Source organism: Prinia subflava, chromosome Z (genome assembly GCF_021018805.1).
Source record: "Prinia subflava isolate CZ2003 ecotype Zambia chromosome Z, Cam_Psub_1.2, whole genome shotgun sequence".
NCBI classification, from domain to species: Eukaryota; Metazoa; Chordata; class Aves; order Passeriformes; family Cisticolidae; genus Prinia; species Prinia subflava.
Window position 1 is genome coordinate 25762100 of NC_086283.1, and position 19507 is coordinate 25781606.

Sequence of the window (19507 nt, forward strand, 5' to 3'; positions counted from 1 at the left end):
GAAATAATGTAATAATCCATGAATTCAGGTGCAAACACGGGCAGTGGCACAGTCCGGGCTCACTCGGAGGCCCCTCCGCTCCGGACATCCGCTCCGGATTTTTCTTCCGCCTCCACAGCGCGCGCCCGAGGCTAGCGGAGACCTGCGCCACAGCGCCCCCTGCCGGCCGCGGCGGGCGGCGCCGCCCCCTCTGTGGCCGCGCCCCGCCGGGCCGGGCCGCTCCGTGCGCTCCGCTCCGCTCCGGCGGGGCCGGCGGGGCCATGGCCACCCTGCGCCGCGACGGCCGGGTCACCGCCCTGCAGCGCCTGGGCTGCGCCGGACTGGCGGGCGCGCTGAGCCTCAGCCTGACGGCGCCGCTAGAGCTGCTGACGGTGCTGGCCCAGGTGGGCACCTGGCACTGCCGGCGGGGGCTGCGCGACGCCGGGCGCAGCCTGTGCCGCAGCGAGGGCGTGCGGGCCCTCTGGAAGGGGAACCTCACGGCCTGCCTGCGCCTCTGCCCCTACAGCGCCCTGCAGCTCGCCGCCTCCCGCCGGTAAGCGACCGGCCCGCGCGGGGGCTCCGGGGGGCTCCGGGGGGCTCCGGGGACCTGCGCTGCCGCGCCCGCCTTCGTAATAGCGGATGGAGAGTGCCGAGTTCGGTCTAATGACTGTCTCTGCCGGGTGGTCAGCTAGGCTCGCACCCCTTCTCCCCAAAGGCGCGGACCCTTGCTTATAATTTTATTTACCTAATTTATTCAGCGCGTAGCGATTGTTAGGGCCTGGTGATACGCCAGCAATTGCTTGTAAAATCATAGGTATTCTTCACATGATGAAGAGTCGATAGTCTCTTCAGATTCTTTTGCTTAGATTCATTTACGAAGGAAGTTACAGTGCAACCTGCAGGTGTGGCTGTCACGGCTGTTCCTTGCAACCAATTTGTTTAATTAATTTATGCACTCTCAAGTATTTATGTTGTCTGTATCAAAGAAAATAACAAAATCACAAGTCAGATATTTTACCCTATCGTGCAGGAGCTGTTAAGCAAATTTGATTGGTTTTGACGTTGATATGTGACATTATTTGTTTTAAGATCCTGTTTTTGATAATACACACATATTAAGCTTAGGTAAGTACTGGAAGGACTGCAGCAGGATCAACATGGAGCAGTGCTGATGGAGCTCTGCCAACCGTGCTGTTTCCTAGGATTCCCTTCTCCTGCCAGTATCTCTCAGTCTTTGCAGGGAGTCCCTGACTGTGTGCACACACCAAAATGTTTTGCCACTCTGCACTCTGTGGGGGGTTTTTTTTGTTTGTTTTTTTGTTTTTTGTTTTTTGTTTTTTTTGGGCAGTCAGCTGTTCCTGGTAGCACATGACATTTCCACCCAGCTGGTTGATGACTTGTTCTGTTCTGGGCAGCAGCACAGCGCCTCTGGTGCTGCCAACCCGCTGGGTTTGTCACTCATCTGCCCCAGCAAGTCACCCGGACATCACTGCCTGCACCCTTGAGGAGACCACAAGCAAAGTGTCCCTAAAACTGGGCAACTTTTTTGTGCCATAATAGACACAGTGGTCAAACAAAGAGCGAGATAATGTGAGTGGGAAGGCACAAACAGTAATTTAAATGTAATCTAAAGTTCACAGAAAAGGCAGTGTGTTGCACCAACATATAAATTAGTTGATTTTGAGCAAAATAACTTTATTGTTTGTTAAGCTTGAAACCGTGTATTCCTTTTGCTAGGCTAGAAATGCTGTCTGGTTTGCACAGGGTGTTCTGAGTTATGGATAGAAGTAGGCTAGCAGGAAATTAAGTACAAGGTGCCTGTGCTTAATCCTTGATACACTACTTGGGGGTTTTTGAAAGTCTTTTCTACTGGGAGAATGGTGTGCATAAAGGCAAGAAGCACAAAAAGAGAAATGTTATAGGGCAGACCAGGTAAACAGCCCTAGGAGGAGCAGGACTGAGCACAGTCAGCACCCCGGGAGCGGTGACTCCATGCTCCCTCAGTGATTACTCTGCACGGACTCTTGTCTTTCAGTAGTCGTTTTAAATGTTATCTGGTAGTGCCTAGACACACCCCACCACCTTCCCCAGGCATTTGTGCACACACAGGAAAATTAGGCTGTGTGGGTTTAAGACACAGTGAAAGAGGTTTATGCCCTTTTGCTTCTGCTTGGCTGAGCTTTCTGCCCTAGGCACTCCCAGGACTTGAGACAAGTAGATGCAGGGATTTGTCATGCAGTAGAAAACACATATTCATGTGAAAAAACATCAACTGAGCAAGCGGTGACCTGTAAATACTTGCAAATTATTTTGTTCTGCACATGGTTACACCATACAGGTTAATGCAGATGTGCTGTTTAGATGTTTTAGTTAATGCTTCCAAAATAGAATAATATACTTCTTTACCTCCAACTAAAATAGTCAAATGTTTTTACTTGCTTCTTGCTGCCTCCAGGACATTACTCCCTGATGTAGGAGTTTTCTGCCATAGACAAGTCCTTCAGTGCACCACAAATGCATGATTTGTGTGTGGCTTTTAAAACTGTACTACAATTTCAAATTTTCAAGTTGAGACCTAAACTCCTGAGCATAATAGTGCCTGAACATAAGTCCTCTCTAGAGGTGTGTCCCTGTGACACACCTTCCTGTCCCAGCATAAGTAACAGAAGAGGGTTCAGTTGCTCTTGGCAAGCCTGTGATGGCATTACCTACATCTTTCCTCTTACGTGATAACCTTAACTGTTGGCAGATTGGACCAATATCTTTAACTGATGATCAGATAATTTCTTGCGGATGTGTTTTAAATCATGGAAATTTTCATCCTATATGTGGAAATATGAAAGAAAGATTTTCATCCTGTAGGTGGATGCTTGTGTGGTGTTATGTTTAATAAGATCTTGGATGAATCACATCTTCGAATTTCAATTCCTGCTGCTGAAGTGGGTTGTGGACAGATGAACATTTGCATCAAGAATCATCTGCCCTAATTTTTCATGTGTTTTCTTTATAGTGTCATTAATAGTACTTCTTTTATGTGTTTGCTTTAGACTTGTTACCCTTTTCATGGATGAGCTGGGCCATATCTCCCACTGGAGAGCCATCATGGCAGGAAGCCTGGCTGGCATGGTGGCCACCGTGGTGACGTACCCCACTGATGTGATTAAAACGCGGCTCATTGTGCAGAACCGGCTGGAACCATCTTACGAAGGAATTTTTCATGCTTTTTACAAGATTTATCATCAAGAAGGACTCCGTGCACTCTATCGTGGTGTTTCACCAGCAATACTAGGTAAAACAGTACTGGGGTGAAATCGCCTCACTGCCTGGTTTTTATTGCAGCTGTGTAGGGTGTTTATGTGCCCACTTGATTTCAAAAGCAAAATAAGAATGTTTTCTTGTAGAAGATGTGGAGATTTGCAAGGCACTCCAATACTGATAACCTTTGCTGCAGCTTTATTACTTCCAATTAGGACCAAGTGTGTAGCATTTTATATAAGGTTAGATGTTCAGCAAAATATTCTTTTTCTTCTTTTACAGATGATCTAATTGTGCTTGGATGCACAATTTTCACCATTAAACTCTTAAAAAGCATTTATATACGCACACACAGAGTGCTTGTAATTCCTGTTGAGTGTGAGAGTGTCTCCTGAGATGTTCAGTGAAACCAGTGTGAGCTGTAGTATATAGTAGGTGTGAAAAGTGAAGGTTAATTATAGTCTCTCTTGAATTAATTTTTAATTATTTATTTACTCCTCATAGCCTTTAAAATGCCATTTAACTGAGTCCACTTTTTCACAATATGACATTAAATAAAATGCATAACAACAATAATAATAATAATAATAAATGTATAATCCCGCTATGAAACTGATGAGAGCATGAAACAAGCAAAAGAGGCCTCATCAGCCTGACTGAAGACATAGCTGTTTACCTGTGCAGGTGCTAGGGTTGGGTTGGACTGGGAAAGAGCTTGTCACAGGAGAGAACCTGGAGAAACACCCAACCTGTCAAGAGACTATAGCAGTTAGTAATTCTGCACGTTCTGATAGGTAAATGTATGCTCCTATCATCTTATCTAGATGGTACTATAGGGGTATTTGGTGGTAAACCAGTGACTAAAGAGTAACGTTCTTCAAAATCTGGATTAGGTTTGAGGAATGTAAATTGTCAGTAGTGCCTTCCATCTTTCTAGTTATGTGATGAGCAGCTCTCTTCTCTTAGCGTGCAGTGTGTTGGTATAATCCTGTCTGGTTTGCTTTCTAGGTGCTGTCCCATTTTCTGCAGGCTCGTTCTTTGTTTACATCAGCCTGGACAAAATCTGGCATGAACCCATAGTGCGTTTCACTCCTCTTCAGAACTTCATGAATGGCTGTGTAGCAGCTGCTGTGGCACAGACACTTTCTTTCCCCTTTGAGACTGTTAAGAGGAAGATGCAGGTACAGAACATTCATGTTACCTGTGCTTTGTTGTAGGTGCTTAGTGCAAGAGCTTGGGACAAGACTAGCCAGGTGATCATGATGCCACTTTATTTCTCTTACCAGTAGCCTGCAGAGACTTTGGGTTTGGTTTCATTGGGTTTTTTTTCTCATTTGTGGGGTTTTGTTTGTCTGTTGTTTTGTTTTGAAAGTGTGGAAATCATTGCCATAAACGGGTTGTTATACCTCTAACGCAAGTTCAAGTACTCTCATGGGACATGTGTATGCTCTCAGACTCCATCTCTGTAGCTTTATTTTTTTTTTCTTTTTCATAGCAGTTCCATCAAATCCTCAAAATTCAGGATTGGCAAACTTCCCGTAAAATACAGGCTGAACACTTTCCAGCTGAAGAAATTCAATCCCCTTGGTGATAGGCAGGGTGAATGAGATCCATGTCATTTTCACAGCCTGTGTGTCTGCTGTTTATGCCTCACTACAAAACAAACTTGCTCAGTATTGTCTGAAGGATCATAACTGTCCTTGTTCTTATTTTTGATGACTCTGGTTAACAAGTGACTTAACCAGCTGCAGGTGCTCCTGTTTTCCTGGAGCATCAGCAAAATGAGAGTTACTATATCTGATTCTTTCTCCAGAACTTTAACAATAATGATCTAAAAACCCAAACCCCACAAAACAACCACTGTCGCACAGCTTCCATCTCACTGACATAATTCACTTGCTGATGTTGACTTTTCGTTAGAACTTCATCAATAGAAGGACAGGGAATATCTTTCATCATATGATCATTTTTTGGCAAGGGCAGATGAGTTTGGGTTTTCAGCCTAGTTCCTGGCAATGCAGACTTATTATTTATTGATCACAAAGGAAAGCTTTTGTGATGTTATTAGAAAAACAGTCACTGCCACTGCTGTTGTGGCAGCCTTATATAGGTCCTTGCCCCCTTCACCAAGTGGTAGCCTGGTTGGCAAGTCACAAGGTAGCAAGAGGTCAGTGAAACTGTGAATTTCCCTCTCCTGTTCTGAGTTCCCCTTTTCACGGCTCAGATGCTGTGTCACAGAAGCCTTCACTGCCCCCTCTCTAGCTTGCAGCAGAGAACCTCAGCAGAAGGAGTAAGGGCTTTTATCAGACCAGCTCATGTAGCTGTTGCATCCAGAAGTCAAGGTTTAAACTGAGTGCTTTCATTAGGTGTCTTATAAAATATTTCAGACCAGAAGGAGATTCTGAGCACTAAAACTTGGTCATTTTATCCAGTTGTACCAGTGGGTCTAAGAAAAGCAAATATTCCTTACAAGCCTTCTTTTACTTTATATCCTTAGGGTCACACCAATACTGTTGCCCTGAAGAATAAAAGAAAATTAAGGCATTTACTGTGCTGTTTCCCTTTCAGTATTTTCTGTCAATGCAACAGTTACTTGAACATTCAGCTTTTGTGATCAGTTCAGGAGTAGGTTTTGGCTGTAACTGGTGCGATGTTTTCTATCAAGCTGGGTCGCAACAGGCATGTGAAGAAGTGGGACAGTTCCATGTTTCATTTTCCTGCCAGTAGGCCGTGCTCTTCCACTGATGGGAGGCTTAATCATCTGATTGGTGCTTCCAGCAGTACAGGAGATGGATTTATTGCCTAAATATATAGGACATGGAGAGGCTAAAAATGCTTTGCATGAAAACAAAAGGGTCATCAACAGAGAGGGTTTCTTCCTCGTGAGTGCATTGCAACACTGAATAGTGATATTCTCAGCTTAAAGAAACACCTCCTGTTCAGTGATTTATTTTGAAGGCATGGGAGAAGGCAAAGGTATTTCAAAAGAACGAGCTTCCTTGGTGTGAAATCCTGCCATTTGTTTCGTACTGGAAATTAATTAATGTGGAATTGTCCAGAAAAAAGAGCTGTTGAAAATTGCAACGCACATTGATACCAGGAGCGCACTGGAACTCCTGCAAGGTTATCCAAGAAGTATGGGGTTTCAAATTAGCACCACGGTACAGCCCAGCTTTGCAGGATCACCTCTGCTTTGTGCTTGCTGTTCTCTGTAGTTTGTAGGGTGCTGGTCAGAAGAGAGAAATGCCTAGTACAGCACCAGGAAAAATACCATGCAAAGGGATGGACCTAGAAAGGGGGAGAATAAAAGAAAAGGAAAAGAACTTCAAGACATTTCAGAGTTCTGTAGAAAATGGGGGAGCAGATACTTCTGATCACAGCTCTTCTCACACATCTTAGTCTGAGCAACCTCTATTTAGTGATTCAGCTTTCTGGCTGATAGAAAGAGAGGGCTACCAAAGCCTTCAGCTATCTCTGGGTCTTGTGAGCTCTGCAGTGCACATGGAGATGTGCTGGCCTGTTTTTTAAGCAGTGAATGCTGGGTTCACAATGGTGTGTGAAGAGGAATCCAGCACACTGTGGAAGTCAGTATCAGGTTCCTTTTCCCTCCCTTTTGTCCCACCAGTCTGACAGATGGGTGGTGTATATTGCTAAAGAAGATTTTTCCAGTAAAGCTGCTGGTGATAAGGAGCCAGGGAGTTGTAAGACAATCTCAGGAGCTTCAAAAACAGAGAAACTAGGACAGAAGGTTATCTCCATTGATTGTGGGGTGGAGTGCAAACATGAGACCAGGACACTCAGTTCAGATATTTATGTGATATGCTAGGCAGCCTTTGAAGAGGTAGTTCCATTCATCTCCTCATTTGGACAATGCTTGAATTGTTTGCATAGACTAGGAAATTAATTCTGCTGTGAGAGGAAGGATAAGTTGCTATTTTTGATCTCCATTGTAATAATCTTGCTTCATCCTTTCTCACTTTACATATCTGAATCCTACACTTCTGGCGTTGGCTGCTTCTGTCACTGGCAGCTGTGTGAGTAGGAGCTGACTGTCAGTGAACAATTCCTGAGAAGGAATTGTGTTTTGGTGATGCTTTGTGATGTCAGATTTACTCTGTTACCATGGCTTCTTACACCTTTGCTGTGAATTAGCTTTATCGAGTTTACTTTTTTTTAAAGACGCTGTGTTTGCTATACATACACCTGAATGTTTTTCTTGAAACAAATGTTAATTAATATGAGTGAGTCTTACTGAATATTTGAGTCTTCTATGTTGTGCTTATCCTAATTTTGTTCCTTTGTCTTCCTTTTTTCACTTTGCTCCTGATTGGCATGTTAGAGAATTCAGAGGTACTGTATGCATGTTTCAGCATGGAAATATGGCTTTTGTTGTGCATCTGTAGAAGGGGATTCGTGAAAGAGAGGCTTATGTTCTATATTAAATGTTTTCCTGACTTACTTTTATGATGGATCAGATTCTGAACAAAAACTTACTGCTCTTTGTATCATTCTGACTGTTATTCTTGGCTTTCCTTCCTTACCTCACAATATAGTGTTCTTTGTTAAATCCGGTTTCTAAGCCGTATTCAAGTACAGCCCTTTTTACCTTGCAGACTTGCTATACAAGAACACTTTTTTCATTTTCAATTTGTTTTGTACTTTTAGCAGGGAAAATTTCCCTTGAATGACTCTGTGTCTAAGGAGCACTGGTAATGTTTCTACTTTCCCACATCCTTTATTGGACAATGATAACCTTCAAAAGTGCATATTGTACTGAGCTGTGGCATTTCAGTAAGGGAAGATGAATTTAAAGCTGTTACAGGGTGTACAGAAGATTATTATTAGAATGGCATCTATCCCAGGCTGTGTATGGAACTGAAAACATACAAACATGCAAATGGTCAGTGCAAACCCAGTAACCAGGTTTGTCATTTCCCTCTGTGCTCAGGACGTGCAGAGGTAGGCTCAGACACTCCTGAGTGGCACTTCTCAACCTCCCTCCCAGACTGACCTGTGACCTTGGTAGTTTTTTATGCAATATGTCCTTAAAGCTTCATAGATACTCCACAACTACTCCTCACCTGCTTGCATGAACAAACTTTGCATGGTTTTCAGGAGCTTAGCCCTGTCCCCATACTTTAATATCTTTGAATAAAACCCTTCTTAAACTCTCCTTCACCAATAAATGCTACTCAGGTATAGCTTTGCCATCAAACCCTTTTAATATGGAATAAATCATATGTTAGTAAAGTGCAAGATTCAACTCATTTTTGGTGTTGACTGCACTCCATCCTCAAGCTATGAGGACATCTCTGTGGGGAACGCATTTTTCAGGGCTGATCTTTCTGTTTCAAAGTGCAGGCTTTGACTTTGCTTCACTCCTGCAAACAAACAGGCTTACTGGTTTTGGCTAGTGTAGATTGTTGCCATGCATCACCCAAGAAGTGGCCTCTTTTCAAATTCAATCAGATTGGCCTAGGCTGCCTATAAATCTGCAAGGTGTTTTGGGGTTTTTGTTGGATATTTTGTTCTTTGGCACTGCAAGATGCTCTGCAAATGTGAAATCTGTTGTAAGTTATGTAAATGCTGTGCATTAATAATGTGAGGAAAACTAAGCAGTCATTTCCTTTGTGAGCTACCCTGTTTAAAGTAAAAGCCTCTCTTTTAGAAGGAATATGGTTATTTAAGTATTTTTTTAAAATAATCCCCTTGCATGGTAAAAGTCAGTCTAGCAAGAACCCAGTGGGCTGGGTTATAAAGAGTTTTGAAAAAGAGAATTATGAATGTTCCTTCTCTCTGCTGAGATGACAAGCAGTGCTCCTGCTTTGCTTAAGCACAGGTGACTTGCAGAGAGTTCTGTCATTGGGACAGTCACTGGGCTGGCATGCAGCCTCTGGAAGCTCACAAGCTGTAGTGTCACTGCTGGCAGTGAGATCTGTGTTCTTTTCAGCTGGGAATATGAAAATTATTGGAATCATGACCAGGTTTAAAACTAAAAAATCCTTTTTGGATTGTGTGGTTCACACAACATCTCAAAAGCATACATGCTCTGAGACTTTGGGCAGGAAGACCCTTTAATAGTGAACAGCATGAATCAAAAGTGTTCAGAATTGAGCCATTTGACCACACTAATTCCATAGTGTGGAAGCAAATAAGGAGCAGTATTACTGCTTCTAATATGGTTTCATTAGTGAGGCTTATATGGTTGCTAGCTGTCTGTCCTTGTCCTTGCCCCAGTAACTTTTGATTCTGCTGTCCAACTTCAGCTAAACGTGACAAAAGAGTGGAGATTCCAGAGATACGAACTTCCATCAAGTGTTTGAAAATAAGTGCACAGATAGGTGAAATATTTGAAGTCTCATCTCTAATGGGGGACACTGCAGTGTGAGTTCTTACTTTTCTTACTTTCCTCTATGATCTCATGCTCACCTTATTCTTGCTGCTGGAGTTCAAGCATCAACCAGGTTCCCATGCCCTTATTTGAATTTGAGACCAGCCTGGCTCCTCTGATTATCAGCAAATAGGTAGTAGATGACAGATTCTGGTTGTGGTAAAATCCCTTCTTTTCTTCTCTTTTTTACTATATATGAATATTTCAAGCTGCTTGCAATTTTTATTGTTTCATTGATGTTGTTACAAAGATATTTTATACCACTTTCTGAAGCTGTTGCAGAGTACTGGTCTGCTGCTTAGGGAAGTATTTGGTCTGGTAAATGGTCAAGGCAATGCCTCAAAAAATCTATGGAGCATAATGTGGGCTTTTTGCCTTCTGTAGCAGCCTAGATCAGCTTTTATGAATATAAACAAATCTCAAAAGCATTTTTCTTAGATCCCCAGACTTCCACAGGAGAAGAGCATGATGACTGACTGTCTGTCAAGTTGGAACACTGAACAGGGTTAGTAGGGAAAACTAGATAACAGGAAGAAATTGTAGATCAAGAATTGGAAGCAGGACTGGGACGCTTTAACTGTGAGGTCTGCCTTGACTCTAAACCTGTTCATCCAAGAAGCTGTGGTGTGATAATTATGTAATACTCACCTTGAGGTAGATTAGCTTTGCACTGCAACACAGTGGCCTGCTGAAGAAAAGCAGGAAAACGTGTTGCACCTGTTTGAAATGCAGGAGGTTTGAGAGATGGCAGAATGCAATTCTCTCCAAATGATCTTCCCAGACACTAACGTGGCCACAATGCCCCCAGTCTAAGATTTGGTAGTGCCAGCTGATCATGTCTGCCAGCCTGTTACAGCCACCTCAGCTCTATCATCAGTGTGGTGTGAGTGAGAGCTTGTTAATCTGCTTTGGGACAGATCAGATGGTTAACTCAGCCCACCTTTTTGAGCTCCATAAGCTCACCCAGCAGACAGGACCTGGCACAGGCTGGGTTCGCTGCTGTTCCCACACAGCTATTCCAGACATACATTTCAGCCAGGAGACAATAATGTCTCTAGAGGTACAGCTATTACTGTTATCCCCCAATGTGGGTATTTTTACATCAGTTATTCAGGACAGCCTTGTATCCATTTGTCTGTACTTAGAGTGATGTGCCTGTGACATGTGAGGTGACTAATTATGGAAAATACTCCATAAACAGGGAGCTAAAACTTGATCGACACTCTCTTGTGGCTATAACAACCACCTACAGTGCTACAGGCTGGGGACAGAATGGTTGGACAGTGCCCAGGCAGAAAGGGACCTGGGTGTGCTGGTGACAGCAGCTGAACATGAGCCAGCAGAGTGCCCTGGTGGCCAAGAAGGCCAAGGGAATCCTGGCCTGGATCAGGAATAGTGTGTCCTGCAGGAGCAGGGAGGTCATTCTCCCCCTGTACGGGGCACTGGTGAGGCCACACCTCGAGTGCTGTGTCCAGCTCTGGCCCCTCGATTTAGGAAGGATGTTGAGATGCTTGAGCACATCCAGAGGAGGACACGAGGCTGGAGAGGGGCTTGGAGCACAAACCCTGTGAGGAACGGCTGAGGGAGCTGGGGTTGTTCAGCCTGGAGAAAAGGAGTCTCAGAGGTGACCTTATCACTCTCTACAACTCCCTGAAAGGTGATTGTAGTCAGGTGGGGTTGGTCTCTTTCTCCAGGCAGCAGCTGACAGAACAAGAGGACACAGTCTTACGACTAAATTAAACTTCCCCTGTGCTGGGGGAAATTCAGACATCAGAAAAAAATTCTTCACTGAAAGCGTGATTGGGCAATGGCATCATCTGCCTGGGGAGGTGGTGAAGTCACCGTCCCTGGACATGTTTAAAATAAGACTCCATGCAGCACTCAGTGCCATGGTTTAGTTGATGAGGAGGTGTTACCTCACTGGTTGGACTTGATGATCTCAAAAGGTCTTTTCCAACCTAGTTCATTCCATGATTCTGTGATTCTTTTATAGGTGATTTATTTTGATTTGGTGTAAATCCTTAACTCATCCACATAAGGCAAATGAAAGTACGACCTCTGAAAAGGCCCAACCCTTTTAAAAAATTGGTTTTCTCCTCAGTTCCTAGGTAGGCAGCAGGATATGCAGGAACTAGCATTGCCATTCACATTGTGAACTGGCCAAGCCAGTCTGCCTAAAGATTTGCTTTTAAATAAATCAGTGCTAATGTGTCTGAAAATGATGCACCCATTTGTAGGGCTTGCACTGAACCATTATGAGGCATTTAGAAGCCACCCAGAGCTGCTCGTGGAAGGGGTTTGCACTGCCTCGAGGAAAAAGACTTCTATGTTCCATATTAAAGATTTCTTCACACTGCAGGTGTTAAAGCAGAGGAAGCTTATGCTCAGCAGCAAAGGATGGATTCTTTACAAACTGTGAAGCCTCAGGGTACAACAGGCCTGGTGATACATATTTAAAGCAAAGAGTCAAGCTTTTGACCAAGCGTGAAGCTGCTTTGCTCACTTGGTGGCATTCTTCCCAGAAGGCATGATTTGGCCCCAGTTCAGGTTGAAGAGGAAGGGACAAGGTGTTCCTGGAGTGCAGGACACTGGAGGTCAGCTGTGCTGTGCTGCTCTGAACTGACTGTATCCTGATAGCTTGCCATGGTTTGCCTTCCTCTGTGCCTGAATACCTTTGGGTGGACTTTAACCAGGGGTAAGTCAGCGCTACCAAAACACTGACAGAGAGTGACTGCTGAGTAAGGCTGACCTTTAGGAGGAATAATTGATTAAGCCCAAGAGGATGCCTTTTTCCCCAAAGTATTAAAATGTATTTACTTTTTTTTTTTTCATTTAGTGGACTGAAACACTCTTTCAAGCATCAATCTTGAGTGAAATTTCTGTTGACTGGAGTAGTATTACCTTGGATGAAAACTGCAATCCATGACCTTCAGTTTCCTTTAAACTATAGCTGCAGTTGCCTATTGCATGTGCCCTTATTAACCCAGACTGCAAAGACTTCTTTTTTTAGCTTCCAGATTAAGAGTGTGAACTCTTGAGCTGTGTGTAAATTGCCTTCCTGTACTTTGTTTTTAAGTGATCAGAAGTGTAGGACACCTGAATCTGTTGCAAATATGTAGATAACAAGCAGCTTTACTCTATCCACCATCAGGATAGCATACCAGTGATGACAGCTATTCACTGTTAGTTATCTTCCATTCTCTGTGCCAAGAGTACTGAGTACTCAAAAAATAAATGGTCAATATTTGTCCCAACAAACTTTATGAACAGGGAAGAGGGGGAGGAGTACATGAATTAAATACATAAATTCATAGTCTCTGATACATGTGAATACAAATAATTGCAAACAAAATGTCCCAAAAAGCAAGTGAAAAGTTTTTTCTCTGCACAGGAGTGTGGCTGAGGTAGGTCATTGAAAAGGTCTGTGAGATCATTTCCCAAAATGGGATTATGTTGTTCTGGCAGTCACCTTGTAATGCAGACAATGGGAGAGATGATGTCTGAGGAGTCTTCAGGTAACAATTAACAATAACAATTAACTTGCAGTCATGACACTGCATTCCTATTTAAATATTTTGTTTATTTTAAAAGAACACAAGTGCAGGTAGTTGGGCATTTTTTTTTTGCACGTCTCTCTTGGGTTTTGAGTGTTTCAGTAGAACCTCTGTAGATGTGTTGCAGTGACATAGTCAACTTGTTGGGGTCTGGATATAAATGTACTCTGTGAGAGAGCAGGTAGAGCCAATTCTGCATTTGATGTGCTTTAATAATTTAGAGAATGCACTGTTCCTCAGAGGTAAAAAGATAAGCAACTTAGCCCTGCTACTACTGAGAGTAATAAATTGGCTCTCTGCTGTCAGTGCAGGAACCAGTATCCGCAGCCTCCTGCAGTTTGAGACAGCTGCAGCTGGGAGGGAGTCTTTAAAAGAGTTCCTAACAAAAGGCTAGGAACAAAGGTTTCCATGCAGCAGCCCATAGTGTCAAGGGGTGTCAAAAGCAAGAAATTCCAGCTGCTTTGAGGTGCATGAAATTGTCTATCATAAACCTGACCTTTTTGGAATGAGATTAGCTGTTTGGTTTGTATATCATGGTAGGTTTCTGCAAAAGAGGTAGAGAAACCAGTTTGATCTCTTGCTGCTTCTGTTTTCTGGCTCTGGTGCCCTAGGGTGGGTGTGAGGGTTGCAATGTGGTAGACATGCTTAGATGAAGAATGACCAAAACCCACAGCTACTGTTTTTCATGAACAGCAGTGCCAGATGAAACACATTTACAGTATTATCCTTTTATTAATGCATTTTAACTTAATTTAGCTATGTTCCAAAATACTGGAGCTTTAACTACACACTGATACAGGTTTTAGTTTTCCTCTTGCAGTAGGTGGTTCTGAGATTCTGTGGACAATTGTTATTCAAATACTGTATGTAGGGTCCTAGAAGCGGACAGCTCCTTTAAAGCAGAAAGGCTGGCAACACATAACTCACTTCACAGACTGAAATTTTAGAAACAGCTCTATCTGTGAGGAACGGTACTATAAATAATTTCAGTATATCTCTTAAGAGGTTGGTATCTGTGGGCAGATTGGAAATCTAGAGGTTTGACTTACTTGTTCCTTTTTAAAGGAACGTCTCCTGCCTTCTAGAGGTGTTTACTGTGTCAGTGAAACCTATACAGTGCTTGTCACTTCTTTTGGTGCTGCAGGCAAGAGTATTATAATCAAAACCTTTGATCTGTGCCTCTGCAGTGTGTACAGTAATGAAGGGGATTAAGTCAAACTCACACAATTAAATTCTGGCAGGCCATGCCCTGCCTACCACAAAGGGACTGAAAAAGGAAGGGAATTAATAGCATTCTTGTGTTCCTGAAACATTTCAGAAACTTGTCTTTCTTTACTGCTTGGCTGCATAACTTCACTTACAAAAAAACCCCTTGTGGAACCTGGCTGACAATCCAGAAAGCAGAACAGAGTTTTGAATCCAGTTCTCCTATGACTGCCATTGCATTTTTAGGGATACTTTAATATAAGTAGATAAGATAACTATAAGATAATGATTTTGGTTTTCTTCTAAGCATTGCTGGTGCTAATATGACCATTCTTATGGAACTAGTTTCAGTTGTAGTCTCGGAGCATGAAAGTCTTTGTGCAAAAGTTTTTAGCTGTTACCTGCCATAAGAGGTATTTCACATGCATTTCAATGAGGCAGGAAGAAAAAGAGAAAAAAATTATGATCTGTGATTTTTTTTTAGACGAAGAAGACTATGTCCTTAGTGTGGGGGGTAGTCAGGCCTTTAAGTTTTAACAGTAGACTTGCCAGTAACTATTGATTAGCCATTTGTCTTATATACACAGAGCATGAGTTTTGATCTGTTTGCCTTTCCAGCATCTCAGTTGCCAAGTACTTGAAATGCTATAGCTAAGGCATCTAGAAAATGTCATCACCACTTGTCAGTTGATGAGGCTTATCATAGGTTTAGCAGCTCTGAGAAGCTACAGGTTAGTCTGGACAAGGAGTGAAGAGTCTCTACACTGTATGGTGTTTCAGATCATTGTGGGGATCCACACTGATCCAACATTGGGGATGTCCATGTTAATCAATCAATTGACTGTACAAGCCCCATTTTTATCAAACTTCTACCTTAGGATGATCATTCTGCAAGTCATCAAACTATGTCCTGGGGTGCCTGACGCTGAAGTGTCACTTGTCATGAGTTTAAGTGAAATACTGATTTGTCAATGCAAAGTAAATCCATGGGTGCATGTGCACAGATGGACGAAGATGGGATTATTCAAGGTCAGGTTATCCTGTCTGTGCTAACTCATTAGGAGATTAATGAAGAAAGGATTTAGCTGTTAAAAATGACCAAATACACTTCTTCCATGTGAACAGACGCTGTACTGCAGTTCAGCTGCCAGCCAACAGGATTCTCCCCAGCTAACTTTATCTGGTCCCTGTCAATTGAACACATTGATATGGGAGCATGGGCACTGCTCACCTGCAGCCCCTGGTAGGCCTGAACAGCCTGGGCTGAAATCACCATCCTTCCATTCCTGCCGTGTTGCTCCTCCTAAGCCTGTAGTACAGTTCATGTTTCTCACAGCAGTGCAGACAGAGACAAGTCAGTTGGTTTGATCAGAGTTACAGGAAGACAGTGTGGCTCCAGCCTTCCCTCTCATAGTGTTTCAGTGCCAGGAACGTGGAATATCTCTACCTGGACTTGAGCAGCTGGCATGGGGCTGATGGGTAATGTGGCTCTGGCTTGAACGGTTTGTCCTCACAAGGGTGGAATTTATTGCTACTAGTGACATGGCACAAAAGGAGGTGCTCTGTGAAATTACTGTTCACTTTCGTACCTATCAAAGAGTGAGTTCTTTCCCTTTTTAATTTATATTTTAATGCAAATTAGGTGCTTTGGAAAGAATCCAGATCAGTCTGTTGAAACCTTGTGTTGACTTATATACCAGAATGGAGAAAATAGTTAATTACTTTGGTTTTCTCGGCTTGTTCTAAATCCCCCTGGGTGTCTTTTGACAGGCCCAGAGTCCTTGGCTTCCCCACTATGGAGGAGTTGATGTCCATTTTACTGGCATGGCTGACTGCTTCCGGCAAACTGTGAAGAACAAAGGTGTGCTTGGACTTTGGAGTGGACTCACACCCAGTCTGCTCAAGGTGAGGTTTTGCTTTCATCCCAGTCAAATACTATCCTGAAGGAATCAAGACAGTTTTAGACAGTTGGGGATAGAAATTTTAATGACATACCTTTGTACTTAGGAGCTTATAGATGGCAGGATCAGTGACAAAACAGGTTATAAACCAACCTTGGAACTTGGTTTGGTTGTATTTCCCCAAATGCAAGCTTGGCTTCTAGATGTTGAAAGTTCATTTCAACATCTGTGAAGAAGGGGATGCTCCTAACACACAAGGTGTGGAATGGATGGGAGATTGCAAGCAATCCACTTAGGATTGTAAAAGCTGTTAAAAAAAGTGTGCTTGTGTAAGCCACTTGCTCAGAAGTCCAAAGCAGTGCTTTCAGCCAGGTGTTTAATGCATATGTATCAGTTACTGCAGCCCTTGCTGAGTTGAAAGCATGAAATAAAGCATGGTAGCTTAAACAGAAGGTAGTTTAATTTACATAAATACGTTTTATAGTGCTGTGATGAGGATTACCTACATAGAGTACTACAGGTCAGCTAATGAGTGCTAATTGAGTGACAGTGGGATTGATTGTGATGGCCTGCCTGTGACTGCCTTATCTTGGCTGATACAAAGCCAGTAGCTACTAGTTCTGCATAGGGCAAAAGAAGAAAATTGTGGAGTCATTCTAGTGTATGTAGAATAAATTCCACCTTTCCTGCCAGGATTTGCTGAGATTGCTTAGGATGTGCTTGAGTATTTGACGAGTTCTGGTAATCCATTGGCTAGCATAGACCTTCTTCTTCACAATATTGCTATAATTAGTTATGTAACAGCAATAAACTCCTACTTTTAATACAGTGCAGCTGCCAGCATAGTTTGAGATGAGACTGATTTTATATAAATGAGGACAAGATCTATTAGCAGATCAGACCGGAAGTCCTAGAAGTTCCCTTTTTTTAAAACATCTAAGCTATGGATGCTACTACTGAGCCTAATCTTTTTTTTTTCCTCTTGCTTTTTTATCAGATTGTGCCATACTTCAGTGTTATGTTTAGCACCTATGAATTCTGCAAGCGGGTTTGTCTCTACAGAAATGGTTATATTGAATCTCCTTTAAATTACAAGCTAACACCTGGCGTTGACCAGAGCTTACACCCACAAGAACTGAGAGAGCTCCTCCGAAGGGAAAATTTTGAGCCAAGGAAATCAGTGCTTGAAAACTGACATCAGAACGTCCACTGCAAATATGCAAATACCTTTCTTAAGGAACTTTGCAGGAAAGACATACTGAGCTACAGGTACTGACATTTCAGTGGACTCCATGGTTCTTGTAGTGAGACACCTGTGATGGGAAAGAATAAATCTGTATTGTATTTGCAGAATGGATGTAAAGAATATGACTGTCAAGCAGATACTGAAGAGGAAAGATGCAACTAGTTTGAAAACTCTATGCTACTGGAACTTGAAATGACATTCTTTTAGGTGCTTTTTAATACTGAATAGCCATTTGAGATTAAACCAGTTGCAGAAAGGCAAGAGAAGAGAGATGAGAGCCTAAATTGTCTTCAAAAACATTAAGAAAATGGATTTTTTAAAAGCTATCTGAGATACCAAGTCAGACGAAAATCATAAAACAATAAAACACATGCAACATGCAAGAATTTCTACTGAAATCTCCATTTTTTTTAGTGACACTGTGTGGATGCGGCATTCTACAGAGTCAGAATTAGTCTTAGTTCAGTAACACTCCCAAATCCACTCCTCAGTTTTTGAGATGTACTTGAGAATAATAATTTTGCCTGAATCTCCAGCATAAAGACGAACGTATGCTGCTGCCACTGTGCTTTTACTAAGACAGAACTGTAATGTGCAAAATGGACTGTAATACACTGGGATGACAATCTTGCAAATTTAAGTGCATACTCAAAAATATTCCTCCCTTTCTCATGCATTGTTACTGCATGTATGTGAATAGTTCACACCTTGAAAAATATTTTTCCTGAAGTTCTCTAACTGAAATATTTCCTGGAAAATGCAGTTCTTAAATGTGTAAGATATTTCAGAGCCACAAACTCTATCATGTTGTTTAGGTACTTTTAAAGCTCTATTTTTTTATTAAACCACTTTTTAGTTCCAGTGCAGAGACCTAAGCCTACTAAGCTGCTCTGAACTTGCACACAGAAAAGCACCATGTACACCACCTGTGATTGATCCACTGGAACCGTGTGCTCCAGGGGCTGCAGACAGGTCCTATAGGTAGGAACCTCTGCAAGAGCACCAGGTTACTGCCAGTGCCACTGCAACAGATGGGCCTCTTGGGAGCTTTTGGACAACAAAAGATCATCTGGTGTCATACCTGAGGAACCATGGTGTTGCTCCAGTTCCTTTCTAGAAGTTCAGCTATGGAGCATCCCCATCCCAGTGCCTTCTTATAGAAATCCCGAACCCCATGTCCATGTGGGAAGCAGGCTGTGCCCCTGGCAGCATGGGAATCACAGCAGCTCACAAAGGTGTGTGGACACTGGCTCCAGCCTGGGCTCATCACAGCATTTGCTGCTTTACACATCTCCTTATCTGTGTTTTTGCACTGTCTATAACTCCTGATGGATGAAAATAAATAAATCTCAGAAACTGCTTGGTTAGGACATGTCACAGCAGGATGAGGCATTGGCAAATCCATGCAGGAACAGTCTGTAACTGTGGAGAGAAACTTGCAGAAAGATTTGGGATAACTATAAGGCCTGCCTTGCACCTAGAACTCGTTGATGTATCTTACAGCTGCAGTCTTGTAGTATCTGTCTTAATGGACTTGCTCTGTTCTGCTGCAGTGATGCTTCATACTAATTTTTTTCTCAGAGAAGAAATGCAAGCATAGATAGCAAAAAATTAAGATGACAGAGAGCGGATCTGGTGGCTCATGCATCACACTGAGGCTGTAAGTGCTTTTGATTCTAATCAACCTGCCTAGTGCCCATGTTTTCTCTGTGGCTCAGTTTTCCCATGGGCACAGTGCAAGTAGTTGTACTGAGACTTGCTGGACATGTATGGATATGGAGATGTGAATTGTAAGCATGTTGGAGAGGAATGGATTTCTTGCCTTGTCTGAGCATACCTGTATGTTTTTACTAACACTATATTTCTAAATAGATTTTAAAAATTGAATGGGTACATGTGAATGTCTGATCAGCTCTTCAGACCTTGTAAGAGTCAAAAAGTTATCTCTAACTTGTTTCTGATGTGCTACTACCAC

At 42.7% G+C, this 19507-nt stretch overlaps 1 protein-coding gene across 1 annotated transcript; it reads left to right on the top strand.

Moving 5' to 3' along the window:
* Positions 1–173: 173 nt before the first annotated feature.
* On the top strand, positions 174–19419 carry SLC25A43 (solute carrier family 25 member 43). The gene is made up of 5 exons (XM_063423738.1): positions 174–532; positions 3027–3268; positions 4243–4415; positions 16156–16290; positions 17284–19419. Exons 1-5 carry the CDS (start codon positions 261–263, stop codon positions 17479–17481), a joined length of 1020 nt encoding a protein of 339 aa, XP_063279808.1. The 5' UTR covers positions 174–260; the 3' UTR covers positions 17482–19419.
* The last annotated feature ends 88 nt before the right edge of the window (positions 19420–19507 follow it).

Bases quoted from the DNA above. Each gene is read 5' to 3' on its own strand.
- SLC25A43 (XM_063423738.1), top strand. From the start codon at position 261: ATGGCCACCCTGCGCCGCGACGGCCGGGTCACCGCCCTGCAGCGCCTG. The intron at 533-3,026 runs GTAAGCGACCGG...TGTTTGCTTTAG, and splicing joins CAGCTCGCCGCCTCCCGCCG to ACTTGTTACCCTTTTCATGG. The intron at 16,291-17,283 runs GTGAGGTTTTGC...CTTTTTTATCAG, and splicing joins TCACACCCAGTCTGCTCAAG to ATTGTGCCATACTTCAGTGT.